Raw genomic sequence first — 22,384 nt, forward strand, 5'->3', positions numbered from 1 at the left:
GTAGATGTTCTATAGTGATCGACATTTCACCAAGATTTTCTAATTGTTGACTGAATCTATGAAACTTGTCATAACTAGGCTTGGCCTAGAAGTGTATGACAAGTCATTACTTGAAATATTTTTTTAGATTTTATCAATATGAAGAAAATTTTTCATTTTCCGTAACTCAGAAATATGGTTTGAATCCTAATTTCCTATGGGGAAAAAAAGAGATCAAAGTGTAAAAAAAAATACATTCAGTAATTTTGTATCACAAGTGAGACATAACACAGAGACATACATATTACTGTACTGTGTCTTTCTCCGGAACAGGAAACTGATCTCATTACGTATGTAATAGTTAACTAGCCGCTGAAAAGAACTAGTTCATAGTGTGCTAAGAAAAGAAAGAAGAATTATAATATGTTCATAGATTTTGGATTTAATCTAAAAATAATATAATTTCTAATGTGAAACTGAAAACTAAAAGATTCAGATACGACTTATACTTCTACAGTATTTTTAGTATTTGAAATTATTCTTTTGCTGTGTCTCGAGCCGTGCGGTACATGCTGAGGATGTTAGGCTAAAAGTAAAACGTGTAATACTGATACAAGTAATAGGTAAAACAGCGCAAGTATATAATATGACGTTATTTGTATAAGACCATCAAGTAACGTGAGAATAGGAACAGGAGTTGGTTATAAAAGTCGAGTTATTTTGTTTTTAAACTGCGTGAATTCGTAATATCGTACTATGATTTCGAAAAATTTAGTGATGAACTATGTAAGGAGAACATTTTCTAAAACTGACACATTCATCGTTTACTCAAATGACAGAGTTACAATTAGGCAACTTGGGGGGCCTACTCTAAATCAATGAGTGAACTTGAAGGCATCGTCACGCCATTTCGAACACTCGTTCACATTTGTCGTAACGTTGTCTTTTTCAGTTTTTGAGTTCTTAGCCTGATGACTATTTGGAAGTTTGACTGCATTCTAAATTTCTGGTAATATTATATAACTAATAGCAATACTGTTGGTTTTTTCTGTAGTTTTTGTTATTTCGAAGAAGTGAATCATTTCATATTACTAGTTTTATAAAGAAGGAAACCAAGTACTTATCATAATGCAGAAAAGAGAGGAAGCTTCCCGACGAGTTATGAAAACAGGTATTGGACCCAGAACAATGCATGGTCAACAGAAACAAAACCCTTCCACTAACTCTGGCGTGTTGATGGTTGGACCAAACTTTAAGGTTGGGAAAAAAATTGGATGTGGTAATTTTGGAGAGCTTAGACTTGGTAAGTAGAAAACATAAACTTCAAAATAAATTTATTATAAGAAAGCTATTTACAATATTGTATCATGTAAACTGAACAGAAATGTCAAGATTGATTAATTATCAAGACAGAGATTTGTGTGTATGTTATTCCGAATGTGTTGCATGCCTGCAAGGATTTTTAAATGTAGGTAAATTGACCACATGGAGGTTAGGATTGGGGATTTGAAAATGTTAAATTTCATTCAGGTTTTTAAATACATGTTTGTCAATAGAACCAATACAAATTGTATAATAGATGTAGTAAATAATGAATTTTACTAAAGTTTCTTATTTAAGAGCATGAATGATTATATACCTTATATTAAGTTATATTTATAATTGTATTACTGTAATTACAGTAAAGTGCAATGCAGTTTAATTTCTAGAGAAACCTAATAAATTACTGTGTTAATTTCATTTGAGTGATTAGTATATTTATCAATTGAATTTGTCTAGTGGTCATACAACACCATAAAAGGCCATCACTGTTTCTTCATTTTTTTTTACAAAAAAGTCCATATATTGCTTCTCAAGCCCTGATTCCTAGTTCTAACTTTCATGCAGTATAGCATATTAGAATAGCTCTTGAACCTGTAAAATTGACATTTAAAACAGTTTGACATGAAATTAACCAGAGTTTATCCTCTGTCATTCTGAGCATCAGAAAAAGTAGCCAAAATCAGGTGTGAAATTAGTGTAAAGTTATTAACAGCACAAAAACTTTGTCTAGGAAGACTTTAGACTAAATAATTAAATGACTAGTATAGCCAACGCATGATTTAAATCTGGTAAATTTGGCCACTATTCATGCTTTTCATATTCATTTACAAATATCAATCCAATTTCGATACACTTTTACATGGCCTAAACTAACTTTACATTGAACACATGCATAATTTATGATAATTTGTCACCTGCTAGTACGGTATCAATGTATCAGTGATACAGCATTGATTCATAAAAATATTGACTTTAACAACCAACTCGGTTCCATATTCTTTTTTTTTGTCTCGTAGCCGATGATACTTGGTAATTCCCACTTTCAAAACATGGACAGGTATATGCTCATACTGGTTGCCACCATTGTTTTACATGAATGGCAGTTCACAAAAGTAAACTGTAGTCCTCTATGTGGAGTAATGCATGCTAAACAACAACGCTTGTGTCATGTATCATTAGTGCTGCACAAGTAAACAGCTGTATTAGTTGCGATATGAAAATAGTATTCATCACGTGTGCTAAATAAGTAAAGTTGCGCATGTGATTTAAAAAATTTTTTTTATGCAAGTGATAATGACAAATTTACATGAGCAATTAACAATGCACCTAAAGCAAAATTTACATGCGTTATTGTGTGCAAACATGATCATACACCTCAAATCGAAAGGAGTGATTCTTTTCCTCAATACTGTTGTGAATGGATGTGCTTTATCAAAGCTTAAACTTTGTTCAGTGTAGTGAAATTTGCACTGCCTATATTTTAATGTTAATGTTCATTCATTTTATTTTGAATTTATTTTCAACCTACAATCCCTTTCAGTTACTGTATAGAAAAATAAAATAAATCTGTAGCATTCTTTTAATAACAGTGAGTTCTCAAGTGATGGTGAGTATGACCTCCTTTTCAAGTTCTGATGATGTTGTTAATACTGATCCTACTTCATCTATGGCCATTGAAGGCTACTAGATTATGGAGGATGTAACTGCCATTGTTCATCATGTCCTTTGTTTATTAGTGCTTTCATTGCCTCATCTTTCCTATCTATGTCAAAAGTGTGTTTCCCAATTTCTGAACTCAAATGAGAACAGTTTTTATCAGCTTTTTGTACCTTCCTGGATGTGGTTTTGGATTTCTTGGACAAAAGAGCCATGGAAAGGTTTTATTCTCATACTTTTGTTGTTTCCTAAAAGACTAGGGATTGGCATTCCATCATTGACCTTTCTTCTCTTGATTGCCATCTAGTGGTTCCTCAGTTACTAGTTTCTTCCTCTCCATTGGTCCTTTTTCCTAGACTGTGGATGACCAAGATCGATGTCTCAGATGCTTTTCTATGTATTCTGATTACCTTGTCCTCCTGTTTTCTTCACTTCTTTCTCTGGGATCAGTTTTGAACTTCAGTATTGCCTTGTCTCCTTATATTTTCATCCAGGTCATGGGAGCCTTTGTTTGGCATGATTACAGTGTTGGACTTTATTTCCATTATTACATGGACAATTGGCTTCTCCTTACTTCTCAGAAAGCCTCTTTCTTGGCCCCATCACTTTTCCTCTAACCCAATACATGGTCCATCTTGGAGTATTTTTTCATTTCTTAATTCCATTGAACTCATCCTTTTCCTCTCTGTTTAAAAACATGGAGCATCTAGCTATCTTGACTGTTGTCTTTCCTATACTTCATGCATAGAAATTATATCTTTTTTAAGGACTTTCTCACACATGTTCTCCCTTTAGGCCATGCTTACATAAGGCTTGTTAGATAGACTTTGAGTAATCAGTGGAATATTTACCACAATCCTCTGTCCTCTCTTATAATGCTGCCACCTTCTTTTCTTGAGGATCTTTCTTGGTGACTGGATCATGCCAACACTACAATCAATATTCCACTGCTGCTCCTATGTCTGGATCTTCATCTCGTCACCATTGCATTTCCCCATCAATGTTCTGGAACTCTTGGCTGCCCATTGAGCATGTTCCTGTTTCTTACCTTGACTTATGGACCAGACAATTCTATGGTTATTTACCATATCAGTCATCTAGGTGGGGCTCGCTCCTGGGACCTTCTGTATATTGGACGTTTTATTTTTGATCCACTTACATTGGGCTTGTCTACCAGCCTGTTATGTCTCAGGAGCTTTAAAATTAGTGGTGGATCAGCCCTATTGACCAGCTGGGTTCTTCCTATGGCATCACTCCATCCTCAAGTCATTCATTGGATCTGTTCCTCATTGGGCATATCAAGGATCGATGCTTTCACCACTCCTCTCCATACCAAACTTCTTCTCTCCTTGTTCCTGGTACCTCATCCAGCTGCATTAGCTGTGGATGCCCTCAGTCAGGACTGGTCTCATTTTTTTTTGTATTTGTACACTAAGCTAAAACCTCATTTGTCTCTCTTTCACACATGAGTGTCATCCATTTGTCTTAATGTGTAAGTTTTATCTGGTCTCCTATTTGTCAGCCAGGATTTTCTGACTATGTACCACTTCTTTTATCCTTGTGTTACCCTTGTGCTCTCTCTGTCTATCAACAAAAGTGGCATATTTTGTACCACTGGTCCATCCACCAATCTCTCCCACTAGGCTGTCCTACTGTTGTCCACCTTTTGGCCTTCTTTACTTGGATGTTCGATTATGGATTATTGTTTCTACCATAGCAAGCTATTGGGCAGCTTTATCAACTATTTTTCAACTTTTTTGTTATGGTTAAATTTTTTCCTCCAATGTTCTTTCCATCTTGTTCTGGCCCTTTCTCATTCATCATCTTTCTCATCCAATTCCTTTGTCCATAATGTGGTTCTACATGATCTTATCCAAACCATATGTGAACCATTGATAACATACTCATTATACTATCTCTCTCACAAACCCTGGTTTCTTCTTTTTATTGCTTGTATTTGTTGCACATCTGATCTTTATGCAGTGGATTTTTCCTTTACTTTGTTTCAGAGATCTTTTTTCAACAACTATGAAAAAAAGTTTAAATTTGATGGTATAGAGGAAGAATTAAGACTGTCACATAATAGTAGAATATATGTACAAGTTTATAAGTTTTTTTTTTCATAATTTTCATAAGTGTTTCTTCAGTTCCATTTATATGTCAATCATAATAGTATTTGTGTGTTAAATTATATCTGTTTGAAAGCTACAGAAAATTTCTGTAGTGAGAATACATTTAATAACTTGAGATAAGGTAAGTTTTTGCAGTTTAGAGATAGGTTGAATAGGTAACGAAGAATTTTATAAGTTTAACATAGTAACAAATGTACAATATTTGGAGAAGGTTTTATCCTCATCAGGTATAACTAGATTTCCTAGACATAGCAATATATGCACAGTATGAAACAAAGACACATGAATGGAGATAGTTTAAAGCTCAATAAAGTTGTCTTGTTGATGTTTGGCTTTGGCTCTTTGTTTAGAATTTTTGTGTTTTTACTTTTTAATAGATATTCAGTTGGAATGTTTGTAAACATAAGGTTTTTAATTATGTTTACCAAATAAAATCATCATAAAATTAGATAAGTTTGCTGTTTAGGGAGTATAGGCGACTACAAAATATTTTGGTGACACATTTTTATTGAATGTTTTTTATGTTTATCCTATCCAAACAACATATATAAGCTAGCTAACTGGCTATTTAATTATTTCTAATTGCAGTCATGATATATTTTAAATAAAAACATTATTACACTTATCAGTGATTGTAAATATTAGACAAAAAAATATGCATAAATGGCAACCTTCAGAAGAGGTCTATGGCATGAAACTAACGATAATTGAAAAAGTACTTTAAAAATTGCAAAACAATGTGAATGAATGTAGGAAGATTAGTACCATGTTAGAATAATGCAGTGGTTTAAAAAGTTACAAAAGCAGTGCATACCTGTCACCCCCTCTCAAATGGTGTGGTGTTGTACAAACTGTATGCTAATAGATTAATCTAATGCAGTCGATTAGTAAATATCTTTAATCATCCAACTCTAAATGCAACATATAAATTTGCTACTGCATCATGCTTTACATCCTATAGAATAATATTATAAAAACATTCCATAAATAGGATGTGATTGCAATATAGACTTCATGAGGCCTATGGAAAAAACTGTTTTTGCAGTAACTCACTGTCCCTAAAAAAATGGTCCCAACCCTAAAAGGTTAATGCCTTTTATCCCAGAAATGTTCATAAAAATTAACTTTTTTTTAGGTTTCCTATTTACAAGTAAATGTGGGAGTAGTATTTTGGAAATATGAATTAGCTACACCACTTTCATGTAAATGTCAAATAGTTCTAGAACTACAGAAACACATCTGTTCTGCATAGAGAACAAATAGTGCTAATCAGGTTTGTGAAATTCTTCCACTATTTGTTCTGTGGCTGAATGAGTGCGTGACCACTCCTTCTAAAAAGAAATGTTTGTACACTGAGATTATTAAATGGTATTGAATAAAGTGTTAGATATACACGACTGTTCATTTTAAGTTTAACATGAGAGTGTTATTTAGTTTATATTGTGCAAGTGTTAAAGTAAGTTATTTTTTGAAGCAATGGTTATGGCAAGTTTGTGTATGTAACTGTTTATAAATCATTTGTTGTGTGGTTCAGTTATTGTGAATTGACATCATGTTACTCAAACCTGTATTTTTTCGTTTTAAGTGAGTATTATTACATCATAATGCCTTGTAGTTTGTAGAAAGTTCTAGGCCTCTGTTGGGCAATGTGTATATAGGTGACCAAGTTAGCACAAATTAAGTTAGTGAAAAAAGTGAAGTTAGACTGGGTGATTGTAAGTTCAGCCATAAAGTGTGTATAGTGGCGACTTTTTAAAGTATTATAATCACAGATTGTATTGTAATAAACAGAGTAGAGAAAAATAATTTGTCTTTTGAATTGGGTTCTAAAGTAACTGAACCAGCTTGAGTAGACTTTTGATGTAAAAGAGAATTGTTTAAAGTTCTAGATATAATTGTGTTAAAGAGTGGTGTAATGAATTTGGTACATATGTTTGACTTGTTTTGAATATATATATATTATTTTAAAACAAGTGGCTTGTGTGCTGTCTGGTTAATGTTGAAATTTATTCCTAAGAAGTCGTAGACACCTACTGTAAAGAATCTTGCCCTGTAAGAACCTGACATTTGGCGAGCCAGCCATGAGTATACAGTGGTAAATGGCAGCGAAAGAAGATGTGAATGACGGCAGAAGTAGGCCCATATAACCACAACTGTAGTGGTAACAAAAATAGTGTAGAGGTTACCACCATGCTTTATATGTCTACAGATTTTGATAAATGGATAGAGAGAGGTGAATGACTTGGATTAAAAGATGGGGAACAATGAAAGTTTGTTAAACAATAACAGAAAAGAGAGGAAGAAAGACTAAAAAAGAAAGAGAAAGACTGAAAGAAGAAAAGGAGAGGCTGGAAATTGAGAGAATAAGAGCACAAATTGAGATCACCAAGCTCACCTAACAGAAAGAGGGAGGATTCAAGAATGATGATGGGGTCAGGGCCATTTGACCCAAGTTGCCCAAATTTGATGAACAGAAAGACTATATGGATGTTTTCCTGGAGAGATATGAAAGATTTGCCCAAAGTCAGAACTGGGACAAAACTGACTGGGTAGTCTGTCTCAGCCCACTTCACACAGGAAAAGGTTTACAAGTGTATGCAGGCATGATGTTAGAAGATACTATGGACTATCACAAGATAAAAATGACCTTGTTGAAATGTTATGAACTTTTTGAAGAAGGTTTTCAACAGTAATTCAGAGAATTCAAACCTGACACAGGAGAAACTGTATTTCAGTTTGTGTTATGTCTGCAGAGATACTTTACAAGATGGACTGACATGGCAAGTGTGATAATAGTTTTGAGGGATTGGCAGATCTATTAATATGTGAACAGTTGATGATCACATGCTCAACTGACATGTTACTTTTCATAAAAGAGAATCACAAAAATATGAGGACGTGAAGATCAAGCTGGCCGAAGAGTATATTGAAGCCCATGGGGAGTGTAACTGGCAATTCAAAGTATAACCAGTTAAAGTTGAAACCAGGGATGGCTGACCAGAAGCAGGATACCACCAAAGGTGACAAGAACTCAATGGACAAAAGGGAGGATAGATGCTACATTTATTATGAAATTGGACACATTCCGATTGAGTGTAAGTCTGTCAGCAACAACAGAAATTTCAACATAAAGCAGTTGGAGCTACCTACAAAGATGGTATTGGCAAGAAACAAGAGAAGAATGACTATTACCATGGACCCTACTGCCAAAAGAAACAGAATAGAGACAACCCATCAGATTTGCCACAAAAAGGTAGTGCTGTTTCCATCAGTAAACAATGCATGACTGATGGGCAGCTCTAGTTAGCAAATGGATCAACAGTGCCAGTAGTGATTGGAGCATGTGACAAACATCAAGAGGTGCTAACAAATCACAAAATGCCAGTAGGTGAAGGCTATGTCAGGGACAAGAAAGTGAAGGTCCTATGAGACACTGGGTGCAGTAGTGCAGCAGTGAGAGCCATTCTAGTATTTGATGATCGGATGACAGACAAGAAAACAGCAGACAGAATTACCAGCAACTTCCATTGGCTGGGAGTCATCAGAGATGTGACCAGATTCTGCAGGTCATGTGACATCTGCCAAAGGACAATATCTAGAGGCAAGGTATACAAAGTGCCACTGGGTGAAATGCCTCACATAGAAGAGCTGTTCAGCAGAGTAGCTGCGGACTTGATCAGGCCACCAGCACCTGTTTCTGACAAGGGCAGCTGGTATGTGCTGACAATATTTAACTGTGTGAGTGTTATCCAGAAGCCATAGCACTGCTGAAGATAGAGATGGTGAAAGTAGCAGAAGCCCTCCTGGTAGTGTTCTGCAGAGTAGGCTTTCTGAAAGAAGTCCAGAGTGATAGAGGGACCCAGTTTACTTCATAACTGATGCAAGAGATGTGCAGACTCATTAGCACTAGGCAACTCTTTACCACCCTGTACAACCCCAGATGTAATGGACTTTGTGAGAAAGGCAATAGAGTCATAAAGAGTATGCTGAAGATGTGCCAGGAGAGATCACGTGACTAGGACAGGTACCTGCAGGCAGTATTATTTACTTATCGAGAAGTTCCACAAGCAAGTACAGGTTTTCACCCTTCGAGTACAGGGTTCGATGTCAATATTGAAAGAGCTGTGGACAGGAGAAGAGTCAGAAGTGAGGACAACAGACAACAGCAAACTCACCCTGCAGTGGAAAGGACTTTTTGAAGTGCACGAAGTGCTCAACAGAATGGACTATAAGGTGAAAGTGGATATGAAGACCAAGATCTACCATGTCAATCTGTTGAAGAGGTACTTTGAGAGGGAAGGATACCTAACAGTTGCAGTTGTTGAGGCACAGATGGACATGGCAGGTCTAGTTTTCATAGACACAGAACCAGAAGACAGTGAGTTTGTCATAGAAGATGAAGACCTACTAGAGCTAAGACTACTAGGTGGAGATGAGACATACAAAGACGTCAACATCGGTGAAGAACTGACTGATGAGCAGAAAAAATAGTTACAGCATCCACTGTGCAGATGTCTTCACAAATAGATCAGGCAATACAGACCTTGTGCAACACAAGATCGACACCACGACCAGGGATCCAGTCAAGTTGAAGCCCTACAAGATGCCCTATGAGATGAGAGACCTGATCAAGCAGGAAGTTGGGGCAATGTTAGAAGCTGGAATCATTCAGCCTACTGTTCACTAGTGGTAATCGTGAAGAACAGGGATGGCTCAAACTGCGTCTGCATAGACTTCTGGAAGCTGAACCTCATGACGATATTTGACTCTGAACGTATGGGAAATCCAGAGGCTATCATGGCAAAACTAGATGGAGCCAAGTTCTTTTCAAAAATTGACCTCAGTAAAGGTTACTGGCAGATTGTGATGAAGATGGGATCTAAAGAGAAGAAAGCCTTTGTGACACCAGACTGATGTTACTGGTTTAAGAGGATGCCATTTGGGTGAGTAAACTCAGCAGCAACATTCAACTGCATGATGAGGGAGATGTTGCACAACACCACCAATGTTAAGTATTATATGGATGACATTCTGACACACACACAGCCAGATGAGAAGACCACCTGAAGAAACTTAGTGAGTTTTTCAGAAGAGTGAGAACAGCAGGTCTGACTATCAGACCATATAAGTGCTACATCGCCTATCCTCTACTGGAGTTTGTTAGACACAAGGTGGGCGACTGACAGATAGCCATCAAAGAGGAGAAGCTAACCCACGTAGAAGATGCACGAACTCCGACGACCAAGCAGCAGGTCAGTAACCTTCCTGGGGTTAGCAGGATACTATGGAAGTTCATCCCAAACTACACTGAAGTTGTTGCACCATTGACTGATCTGACAAAGAAAGGCCTACCCAACAAGGTGAAGTGGCAACAACCACAGCAGATGACATTTCAGAATTAAAGAACATCTTGGGAAGTTCACCAATCCTTAGAATGCCAGGCTTCAACAAACTGTTTATCGTTCAGGCCAATGCTTCAGACATTGGAATTGGAGCAGTACTCCTACAAGAACATGAAGAAGAACTGTTTCTGTTAATGTAAGTAAGTTAAAAGCCAGAACTACAGGTTCTGCATTGAAGCCATCAAGGAGACTGCAAATGTTGGTACAGACTGTATGAGTAGACTCTGTGTATGGACTGAAAACAATATTTGTATATAGTGTAAAAAAATATTGTAAATAATTTTCTTGAAGAGGGGCTTATTGTTATATATACACAACTGTTCATTTTAAGTTTAATACAAGAGTATTATTTAGTTTATATTGTGCAAACGTTAAAGTAATTTGTTTTTAAAAGCAATAGTTATGGCAAGTTTGCTTATATAACTGTTTACAAATCATTTGTTGTGTAGTTCAGTTGTTGTGAATTGATGTCATGTTACTCAAACTTTTCTCATTGGTTTAAGTGAGTATAATTACATCATAGCATCTCATAGTTTGTAAAAAGTTGTAGGCCTCAGTTGACCAACGTGCATATATATAGGTGACCATGTTAGTGAAAGTTTTAAAAGTGTCATAATTGCAGATTATATTGTAATGAACAGAATAGAGAAGAAGAATATGTCTTGTGAATTGGGTTCTAAAGTAACTAAACCAGCCCATGTGGACTTTTGACATAAAAGAGAATTATTTAAAGCTCTGGATACAACTGTGGTAACCCATGGACTAACATGAGTTTATCACTTATTGTATTGTGATAATAGAGGATAGAAGAAATAATTTGTCTTGTCAATTGGGTTCTAAAGCAATTGAACCAATCTGTGTGAACTTTTGATGATAAAGAGGATTTTTTATAGATCTGGATCTAACTGTGGTAAACAATAGTGTAACACATTTTTGTACATATGTTTGACTTGTTTTGAATATATATATATATATTATTCTAAAACAAGTGGATTGTGTGTTGTCCATTTATTGCCAACAAGTCACAAACATCTACTGTAAAGAATCTGGCCCTATAAGAACCTGACAGGATAAACCATTTCAAAGATATAACACTTCATCGTTTATTGTGGAATGTTTAGGGTAGTAACAGTTTCCAAAAGCATACTTTTATCTTCAAATTAAAGGGGATGGTTATGAAAGGGAATCCTCTAATCGAAAAAAGCCATTGTACTAAAGCTGGGGATATCTCTGCTACTGCTAACAAGATAATAAACAAGGATTTGAAGTTGATGAAAATTCACCAACTACCACATGTGCTCTAAACCTACAGTTGATTTTATAATAATAATCATAAATAAAGAGTTTGAAGAAGTTCGAATCACAGTAATTTTGTTCATTTGTGGCATACTGAGGTCGAACTAAGTTAACATAAGAACAGTGGGATAACTCTGTGAAATAACAAGAGTTATGAACAGGATATTTATTATAGAATAATACTGAATAACTGAGTCTGAGAAAGAAAGAAACTGGACACAAGGTAAGGAACAAAATGAAATATCTTTATTAAATCACAAAACAAAGTGTGTGTACATGGTGTTGTTAAATATGGAACTGTTGCTTGTTCTGGATGTTATATCTTCAACTTATTAGGCTGAATTTATCTATCAGACTGTTTAAATTCAACATTCCTCACTTTGCATGTGACTTTGAATTAGTTGCTCAGAGCAATTTGTGCTATCTACGTGACCAGTCATTCTCACTCAAACATAGGAGAGGCCATAACTTCAAGATACTATCTGAACTATCATTGAAGGTTACTGCTGTCAACATTTTTGCACAATGTGCAGTGTTACAGCAATATTTTCTTTGGACAGAACAGGTATGTTATTTTGTTGAGTGTAACAACGGCACCAAGAACAAGATGAAATTAACAATTCTCTCAACCACTTGTTATGTGAAACTTGCATATATATACAGAATAAACGATGAATTCAAGATAAATACTATTATAATATAAGAAGATAGAAACATGTGAAATATTTATATACCACACAACCACATACATGTCAGATTCTTTGATAAATCTTCATTACATCATATACTTTAAACATACACTTGAAAGTATGAGATTATGGCAAAAGCTACCGATATCATGGAACCATAGTTAAGTAGGAAAGCATATGGAGCATATTCCATGTGAAAATTTGTTCACTATTAATATAGCCTAACAAGCTTAATCACAATTTCTATTAAGTGTGCAAGTTTCCTTTTGTAATTCTATAAATACATAAACATGAATACACATATAAGTGCTTTTTCCCTTAGAATATTTTGCAATTACAATGTATCCGAGCATGATTTAGATAGGCCACAAAATTTCATTTGTTCCTTATTGTTTTTCGTTTTAGGTAAGAACTTGTATAACAATGAACATGTGGCTATCAAATTGGTAAGTAGAAAAGTTATTGGTTTCCTTAGTATGTTAGTTGTCAAAATAGTATGAGTTTTAAATGTACTGTTAAGCATCATTTAAATTAAAGTGTACCCACAGTACATAGTTATGTAAATAACTACTTTTAGTTTGAAATCTGACATAAAGGATATTTACATTTGTTTTTTTTTTCATAAAGTTGGCACATGTTTGCATTCACTCATTGTTGATCTTGTCAGGTTTTGTTTGATTATTACCAACCTTTTCCTTCTTTAAGCTTAAGAAGTAGGTGTTTTCACTGTGGATTAGTCTTATCTCTTTATAGCTCTTTATCGTCTTTTTCCATAATGCTGTAGGGATGATTTTCTTTGTCAGGATTGATCTCGCATCTTTATGACCAACTATTCTATTCATCTTATGCTGTGGACGGTGATGTCATACAGCCAATTTTTTTTTGAGAAGGTGAAACCCTCTTGCCACGACCATCTGTCTCATCTTCTTCTTCACAGATTGCTAATAGTTCTCTTGGACATTTAATATTATATTATTCATAACCAATAGAAAGCCAGTGTTTAATCTATCAAATTATGCATTATATTACATTAATTTTTGTACAGAGAATTATCTATTTGGCTTCCAAGTGAAACTTCATTCCCATTAAAAACACACTGACATGCTTAGCTGAATTTTTAACAGATCTTATCGCATAGTTAGAAAACCAGAAAAAATGTGATAGGTATGGGACATTGTCTGCTTTCTGCATATTATAATTCTGTGTTCTTTGGTGCATTATTTAATTTAATAAAAAAATATGGTTAAGTTTCCTCAACAGTCAATAACAAAAATAAAGAAGATTCAGGAAACTATGTTATTTTTTGTTTTCATGTGTATTCTTTATTTATTATTACAAAAGTAATTAAAATCTAAAAATTAGAAACTTTTTAGGTTAAATAAGGTTAGATTAGATAAAATATATAATAAATTTTCAGGAGGTATGCTCGCGATAACCTCGTGAGTGGCCCGTGCTTTATGTAATTAAATAGGGTAGTGTGGGCTACGTGTTTGCCAAGTGATTCGCAACTTAGGTATATTGGCTAGACATCGTTCAAAGGGCAATAAACATTAAAATTTAAGTATAAACAGTTGTATACTGTTACCAATTTAAAGATATTTAAAATAAATTTAGTTTCAGATTACAAATTGAAGTCATTCTAGAATGAAAAAAAAGAGTAATTTAGATTTATAGAGTTAGGACATAGAAAATGAATAGATATAAGTTTTACTGGGAAAAAAAATTTGAAATTAACTTGGGAGATTATGCAAATACAATTTGAGGTTTTTCAGATGAAGAAAAGTATTTTTAATCTTAACACAAAAATCACTTTACAATCAAAGCAGTCAACACTTTGATTCAATATATTCATGGAAAAAATTTCAGTTAAAATACTTCAATACAAATTTTGATTTTTTTTTTGTCTACAAAAGACTATTAATGGTTACTGAAAGCTTGCAAAATTTTGTGAAGATACACAAAACATATAAGAAGTTATAGTATGGAAACTATAAAGGTCATATTGGGGTCACGAACTCCACCGATTCGGCTGAGCCTATAGTGAGAGAGTTGATAAGAATAATCATACAAAGAATAATAAATGTTGTGCCTTTTACTTTTTATATTATTAAATTTCTGCTTTTACTTTGATTAACTTAATGGTTTCCAATACAAACCAATACTTTGAACATGTTCAATCAAACATTTTTACATGGATTTGGGATTATTAAAACAGTGTATGGAAAATATTAGGGTGGAGGCCATGACTTATGGGCACAATCCCACTGGCTGTAGGAAAGAATAATTTCAATCAGGATTGGACTCGCCTCTTCCTGTAGAACTGACAGTGTTTATCTCATCTCTTGTTTTCTATGCTGATGCTGGAAATTGTTTGTAGTTTTTTTTCCCTGTTCAATATTTGTATATAGATCACAGACTTTGTACTTCGTCCATCATGCTGCATTATTTTGCCTTGAACTTGAATCTTTATTTTTCATTTGGAAAAATAGAGTTTTCTTTTATAGTATCCATTTTGTAATCATTATAATCTTCATTTTTATGAGCTGAAGAAACATTATACCGATGTAGATATTACATGTGTTCTAATGATGCATATTTGTACTCTTTTCTTTTTTGCTAGATGACTTATTATTATTTTTTTTCTTCTCTGGATAAGTGTCTGCTTTTTTTCTGTTTGGTAGGTTACTGCTTTGCTTTATGAACAATGTTTTGGAACCTTTCTCCTTTGAATTTCTGTGGATTGTGACTATTTCTGCTGATAATTTTTACATTCACACCCTTGGACTTTTATGTAAAAAGGAATAAGACTGTCTTTTCCAGACTTGAACCATAACCTTCTTATCCTATTTGCTATTATTTTTGTAGAATCATTTTGTGCTGTCTCGTGCTGTGGTTCATTGTTAATCAGTATTTAGTTATCCTGAAAATGTATTGAACTAGTCTGTAGGTTGTGTTTAGGGGTGTAGTAGTTCAGTGTTTAAGCATTTAAACTTTAGCCAGGTGTCAAACATTTTGAATTTTGTTTAATCAATTAATTGTTAAGATTGTGAAAGTCAAATATTAAAAAAGTAAAGCCTATTCAGAGGTTTTTTTTTCATTGTTTACTTCCTATTTTTGTGATGTGACATTACTAACAGATAGCGAGATTCAGATTCCCCTTAATCTTGCATTTTTAGAAATACATCATGCTGGCATTCAGTTTTGAACAAATTCATTATATCACTATAATTATTCTTATTAGTTAATTATTCATTCAACAAATATGTATATTACATTTAAGTTGAATATAAGACTGTGGCAAACAAGAAAATACATAAAATTATGATAATAAATGTTTTATGTATTTAAATTAACAAAAACAAAATGCACAAAAACAGTTGTTGCAAGGTATGCTCATGAGTAGCTCTTATGTTATATCATTCAATAAAGTAACTTGACCTATGATTCACTGAGTGATTTACAACTTGTATTATGGGGTTATTATTTAGACAGGTTCAAAGGGCAATAAAACAATAAAGATAAGTAGAAACAGATGTTTACCATTATGAGCTTTAAGCTTTTCAGGATAAACCAATGTAGTTTCCTGTTACAATCTACAGTCACTTTAGAAAGAAAAAAGGATTTTTTTTTCCACTGATGACTCCCTAACCCACTTACCTTGAGTTGCATGACACCTCTGCTGCCACATGCAGTTTTTTTTAGTTTTTTCTGTTTTTAATCATTCTTTGTTTGGTGAAACGCTTGAAATACCACTAGCAATGTACTGTGACACATAGTTTGGAAACCTCTGCCGTATAGATACAAAATGATAAAAACCCTATAACCCGAGTGCTTTCGAAAGGTGGACCTTTCTTCTTCAGGGGCAAACTGGGAATGATAGTGTAAATGAATGAGTGATATATAAAGGGAGTTGAGTAATGTCATGAAAGTCATCTGATTTTCCAGGAAATGTGTAGTATATTTTTCTATGTACTGTTGCAAATGTGTCATTTCTGGTACAATATAGCCGGTGACGAGAGCGTTATGTAAAAAAGCGTTAAGGATATTTTGCTTTAGAATTAGCTACTTATAAATAGATAAGTTATGACAATAAGTTGATAACCAAGACTGATAGTGGTATAGCAATATATATATATATATATGTATACTTAAGTATTTAAGTAAAATAAAAGTGACACCTGGAGACTGATTGAACAAGAAATGATCAGCTGATCATTTAAAACTTACTATTTATTTATGATAATTTTCCATACCAGGATCTAGATTTTTTTCCACAAGGTTAAACAGTGTTTAGATTAGCTATCCAATAAGCTTCTTTCATGTCTGTATCAGCTTTAGTTTTGAATCCTGTTTCAATGCCACTGAGAGTAACAATGTTAATGGACTGACCGGTTTGGTTAAAGTGTTGAGCAACAGGGAGATCTTTTTCGGTGTTAATAGAAGATTTATGGTTGTTGAAACATTCTTTGAGTGTTGTTTGTGTATGTTCTACATACTGGTGATTGCATTTTTTACACTGTACAAGGTAAATGGTGTTTTTAGTTACACGAGTGATTTCTTTGAATACTTTAAAGTTTCTTTGGTTGTGGTTGTCAGAAAATGAGTCAGTAGTTTTTATGAACTTGTATATGTTTGACTACAAGCTTTATTGCATTGATGACAACCATTTTTTGATGGGATGTAATTCACTTTTGTGTGAACAAGGATATCTTTTAGACTTCTGCTTTTTCGGAAAGAGACAATGGGAACTTCAAGAAATATCTGTTTAAGGCAATCGTTCAGTTGTAGGAGATGAAAATGTTTTCCAGAATTCGTGAATTGTTCCTGAGTTTAAACTGATAGGTAATGATAAGAGGAATTCTATTTGAAACTTAGTATTGCTCTGATTTAGGATGTTTTTTTGCTGAGTGTTGTTAGCCTTTTTGATCTGTCTGTTTATTTCGGTATCTTTATATCCTTTGTAATATGGTTTGTTTTAGATCCTTGATATGATTTCTGTAGTCTGTTGCATCTGAGCATATTTTCTTTATTCTAAGAGCTTGACTGTAGGTAATGTTCCATTTAGTGTGAGCGGGGTGACAGCTTTTATAGTGAAGGTATTCTTGTCTGTCTGTAGGTTTTTTTGTACAAGTTGGTATGTAAAATTCTGTCCTTTAAAAAGACCATAACATCTTCCGTACAGAGTTAGTGTAGATTAATTAATGGATAAAGTTTTACTGAAAGATGAAAAACTTAGATATTTGGTTAGGTGGTTATAGAAGTTATGCATATGAAATTTGAAAACTGTGAGATGAACAAAAATATTTGTTATCTGAACATGAGAACCACCATGTACTTTGAGCAGTAAACCCTCTGACACAATATCTTCACAGGCAAATCTTTAGTAAAAATACTTAACTGAAAATTTGATTTTTTGTTTACAAAAAATTTGTGATGCTTACTAAAAGCTTGCCAAATTTCATGAAGATACATTAAGTACTTTCAGAGTGATAGTATATATACCTCCATTGTTTCATAGTGGTCACATAAAATACATGAGCCTGTATCTTTAGGGTTATATAAGAAAGTAACAGCACTTTTCAATATTTTTGTAACTGATATATACATATAATTTAATGACAACAAGAGACCTGTTCCACCTAAGATGTCCCTTACACTAAACTTCCACTAAATTATAAAAACACTGAGCCTATATTTAGCATTCAGTTATTTACTATGCATTCCCTTAACTGCATCTACCACATCTGAAGGCAAACCATTCAAAAGGCTAACCTTCTTGTTAGAAAATTAAAACTGTTTTAGCTGAAGACTCCTAGTCATCCAAAATTTATATTTCTGTCCTCTGGTCTTACCATTCTCATCATTAAAATAAAATAAAATGATACATCAGTACTATTAGTTTCCTTAACAATCTTAAACACCTTAATCAGATCTCACTCCCCAACTCTGTATTTCAAGAGAAAATAATTTCAGACATCTTGTCCTCTTATAACTATCTTTCCATACAAGGTATTATCCTAGTATCCCTCCTCTGAACCCTTTCCACCAGTTCAGTATCCTTCCTGAGGTAAGTCACACAAGACTGAACACAATACTCCAGTGTGACCTAATCAGTTACCTATACAATGAAACTATAACCAGTTTAGACATGTATTCAATAATTTTGTAGATACAACCTAAAATTGTAGTTGCCATGCCACTAGTTACAGCATATGGCTTGGATGGTTTAAGAGACCAAACAACTAAAACACCAAGATCCTTTACTTCCATAACAATTTTATTACAAATGCAACTGCAGAAATATGATTTTTGTAGAATCCAAAATGCTTAATACAGGCCTTAACAAATCTCGGGTGCCATGGTGGCTCAAAATTTCTTTGTGGTGCCTAGTATTTTCTCCCATTTTATTTGTGCTTAGGAATGTGCTAAATAGAATCAAATCTAGAACAGTTCTGGACTCTTGGAAGTCCAGAACTATTTTAGCATTCTTTGTGTCTCAAATTGAATTTTGTTTCTAGGATTTTAATGGGAATTCAGCACTAAATGTTTTTTCAGGACTGAAGTGTTGTGGTTGCACAAAACGTTACTAATTACACACCATTTTATTTTCTTCTTTCTCTCAATTCAACCAATCAATTTGTGTGTGTTTAGACTTGGCAATACTGTCAAGTGATTATTGATATCGTAATTGTTAGCATGCACTCTTTGCCGTGAAAGTAAATAAATATAGTTCTCATTTCCTGGTACAAACAGTAGTGAAGGTAGGTTAGGTACACCAAATGGCCTTTGCTTATCATTGTAAAGTGTTGTATTGATGAGTAGATTAGACCTATTCTTAAACAACCTGCTTGGCCTATCAATATCAAAGTGACTATTTTATTTTACTTTCATTCATTGCAAGAATCCATCTAAGTTATAGTTATTTAGTCTACTATTTTAATAATTACTCATATTGAAGTTTAACTTTAATATATGTTTTATAATAAAGTTTAATAATGAATCCTTTGTATTGTAGTGTAAAACTGTATGTCTCGTACCATAACCACACAACCAACTCAAAATATATTCCATAACTTTTCTATATCGGACCTGGCTCCTAGATATAGGCACGCACACACATACACACCAGGTCTGGACTTGTCATTGGGCACTGACTCTATTTCTCCAACTTTTTTCCTCAACTGCCTTTTGGGCATATTTTGGTCTGTTTGGGTATATAAACTACTTGATGAATTTCTCATAGGTCTCATAATGATTATGCCTGTCCTTGTGACAGCATATGTTTTGTTACAACAGCAGAAGTCACGAGAAGCTGGAAGCATGCGCGCTAGAGTTTCTTGAAGGATCATGACTTATCGAGGAACCTCGCGAATGTCCGAGTGTTTGCCAGGCACACTCTTTTTTAGTATATAAGTCCGGCAAATAAAGCCAGCAATAGGTAGATAGATATGCAGTTAGATTGAAGATAGAGATAATTGAGTCAAGCGAACAGTAAGCACCATAAGTAAAGTGCATGAACCACTGTGATTTATAGAGTATGTTATGAAGGATGTTAAGTTTAAAGTGACTGTGGAAATTCTGTGTATTACAAGAAGGTTGTATCGAGAAAGAATAAACTAGTTTTAATCAAGAAGAGACTTGTATTGTTGAAGTTCCTCGTAAAGAAATTATACTGGAAATTAACAAACAAGCAGATACGTAACAAATTGGTGTCAGAGAGTGTGAAAAAGAAAAAAAAGAAGAAGATGGAAACAAGAAGTGGCAAATCAAACTACAGCTTAGCAGATTTGATGGCAGCAATACAAGAACAGCAAAAGAAACAAGAAAAGAGATTACAGCAGTTGTTGGAGGAAAAAGAAAGAAAACAAGAAGAGCGATTACAGCAGTTGTTGGAAGAAAAAGAAAAGAAACAAGAAGAGAGACAACAGCAGTGGCAAGAAAACCAGCACCAGTGGCAACTGGAACAAGAAAAGAAACAGGAAGAAAGTCCAACAGTTGAGAAAAAGCCAGCATACACAAATGGAAAAAATTAGTAAATTTCAAAGTGAATTAAATACATTAAAGGACAATTTACTGTTTTTTACACAGGTAGGATATATTAACCATGGACCTAATCAGCCCCAATCAACAGGAAGCCCCTTCCAGACCCTGCAGCTAAACCCTAATGCAATGTCAGCAATAAGGGTGATCTAGTATGAAGGAAGCCACAGGAATTCAATGGGAAGCATATAGAGCACAATTTGAGCTCCTGGCAGAAATGAATGGGTGGACAGAGGAGCAGAAAGCAGTGTACCTTGCAACGAGCCTGAAGGGACAACCACTGGAAATACTTGGACAGTTGTCAGCAGACAACAGGCACAACTAGAGAGCACTGGTAGCTGCTCTAGAACTCGGGTATGGAACTCAAAATCAGTAGGAAGTCTACAGGGCTAGGTTTAGGACGAGAGTCCGTGCTAAAGGGGAGATCCTGCAAGAGCTGGCACAAGAATTGGGTAAGTATGGTACACGAGGCCTATCCAACAGCACCACCTGATGTCCTCAAGCTGTTGCTGAGGGATCAGTTTGTAGATGCCTTGGACAGTCCACAACTAAAGATACAAGTGAAGCAAGCACACCCCTTCACTATGGTTGGTACAGTCATCAGGATTCAAGGCCAGAAAAGAGCACCTTTTAGAGAAGTGTGATGGACTTTGCTGGCACTATAACAAACCTGGGCACAAGAGAGCTCAATGCCGGCAACTTCAACACAGGGAAGATGCCACGGCAGGAAAGGCTGCTACCCAGAGAGGTTGTTGGAACTGTGGAGAGCAAGGACATATGAGGAGCCAGTGTAAGAAGAATACCACCAATAAGTCAGCCTTGGGGAGACCAGTAGTGGTTGGTGTTCAGGGACGCCCACCAACCTCCATCGTGAAAGTCCCAACAGCTAAGTGTAAAATGCCAAACACACATAGTGTCTACATGACAGGAAAGCTGGATGGCCAAAAGTGCAACTTTGTCATAGATTCTGCATCTCAGCAAACTCTTGTGAGTATCCAGGTGCTAGATTACAAAGGAGTACCAGAAGCCATACAGAAGCTCTGTGGTGTGACAGGACATTATGCAAGGTTGTGGGGACCAGTGTGGGTAACTATTGAGCTCATGGGCATGAAGGACAGACACAAAGTATACTTGGCCGACATTTAAAACCAGTGCATACTAGGGATGGACTACTTACTACCAAGGAAGTGTGTAGTTAATTTTGATAAAATGACATTTGGGAACAACAAAGGCCAAATTCTGGTAAGTGTTGCTGCTTCTGTTGATCTGCATGTCACAGCACTTAAATCAACTACAATACCCCCTATGTCGGAGAAGATAATTTCAGGTAGAATAAAAGAACATCCCCAAGGAAGCCCGATGCTTGTAGAAGCAGTGGAAGACCTTTCCAGGTCAGCAGACGTGAAGATTGGAAGGTCACTTGTGCCAGGTCATCAAGTAGTATCCATGACAGTGGCTAATTTCTCTAAATGTGAGCAGACACTTAAGGAAGGGGCATTGTTGGTTGTGTGCCAGGAGGTAGAGCCAGTCAATGTTTAGGCAAGAAATACAACCATAAAGGAAGGACATCCTCTCCTAGAATATTTAACTGACCTCTATAAGAAGAGCATAGTCCATTTGTCATCATCACAGGCTCTTCAGGTTAGGGAACTTTTGGCAAATTATGCAGACGTTGTTTCAAAAGGAGATCATGACCTCTGCTGTACAGACCTTGTGGAGCACAGAATAAACACAGGCAATCACCGTCCAATAAAGGTCCCTCCAAGGAGAATAGCTCCGGCAAAGCAACAAGAGATGGAGAAGGTCATGGATGACCTAATTAAGGAAGGGATAGTCGAGAAATCAGATAGTCCCTGGTCAGCTCCCG

General features: G+C 35.1%; 1 protein-coding gene across 2 annotated transcripts in view; it reads left to right on the forward strand.

The window, feature by feature from the left end:
* The first annotated feature begins 363 nt into the window (after positions 1–363).
* The window catches only part of LOC106463797 (casein kinase I-like), an 82,157-nt gene continuing 60,136 nt past the window's right edge, over positions 364–22,384 (forward strand). For both annotated transcript variants that reach the window (XM_013923863.2, XM_022391403.1), the window contains exons 1-2: positions 364–1,282; positions 12,883–12,923. In XM_013923863.2, coding sequence (XP_013779317.2) covers positions 1,108–1,282; positions 12,883–12,923 — 216 coding nt within the window. In that variant the 5' untranslated portion in view covers positions 364–1,107. The remainder of the gene's footprint in view (positions 1,283–12,882; positions 12,924–22,384) is intronic.

Source organism: Limulus polyphemus, unplaced genomic scaffold, assembly GCF_000517525.1.
Source record: "Limulus polyphemus unplaced genomic scaffold, Limulus_polyphemus-2.1.2 Scaffold1486, whole genome shotgun sequence".
Taxonomy (NCBI): domain Eukaryota; kingdom Metazoa; phylum Arthropoda; class Merostomata; order Xiphosura; family Limulidae; genus Limulus; species Limulus polyphemus.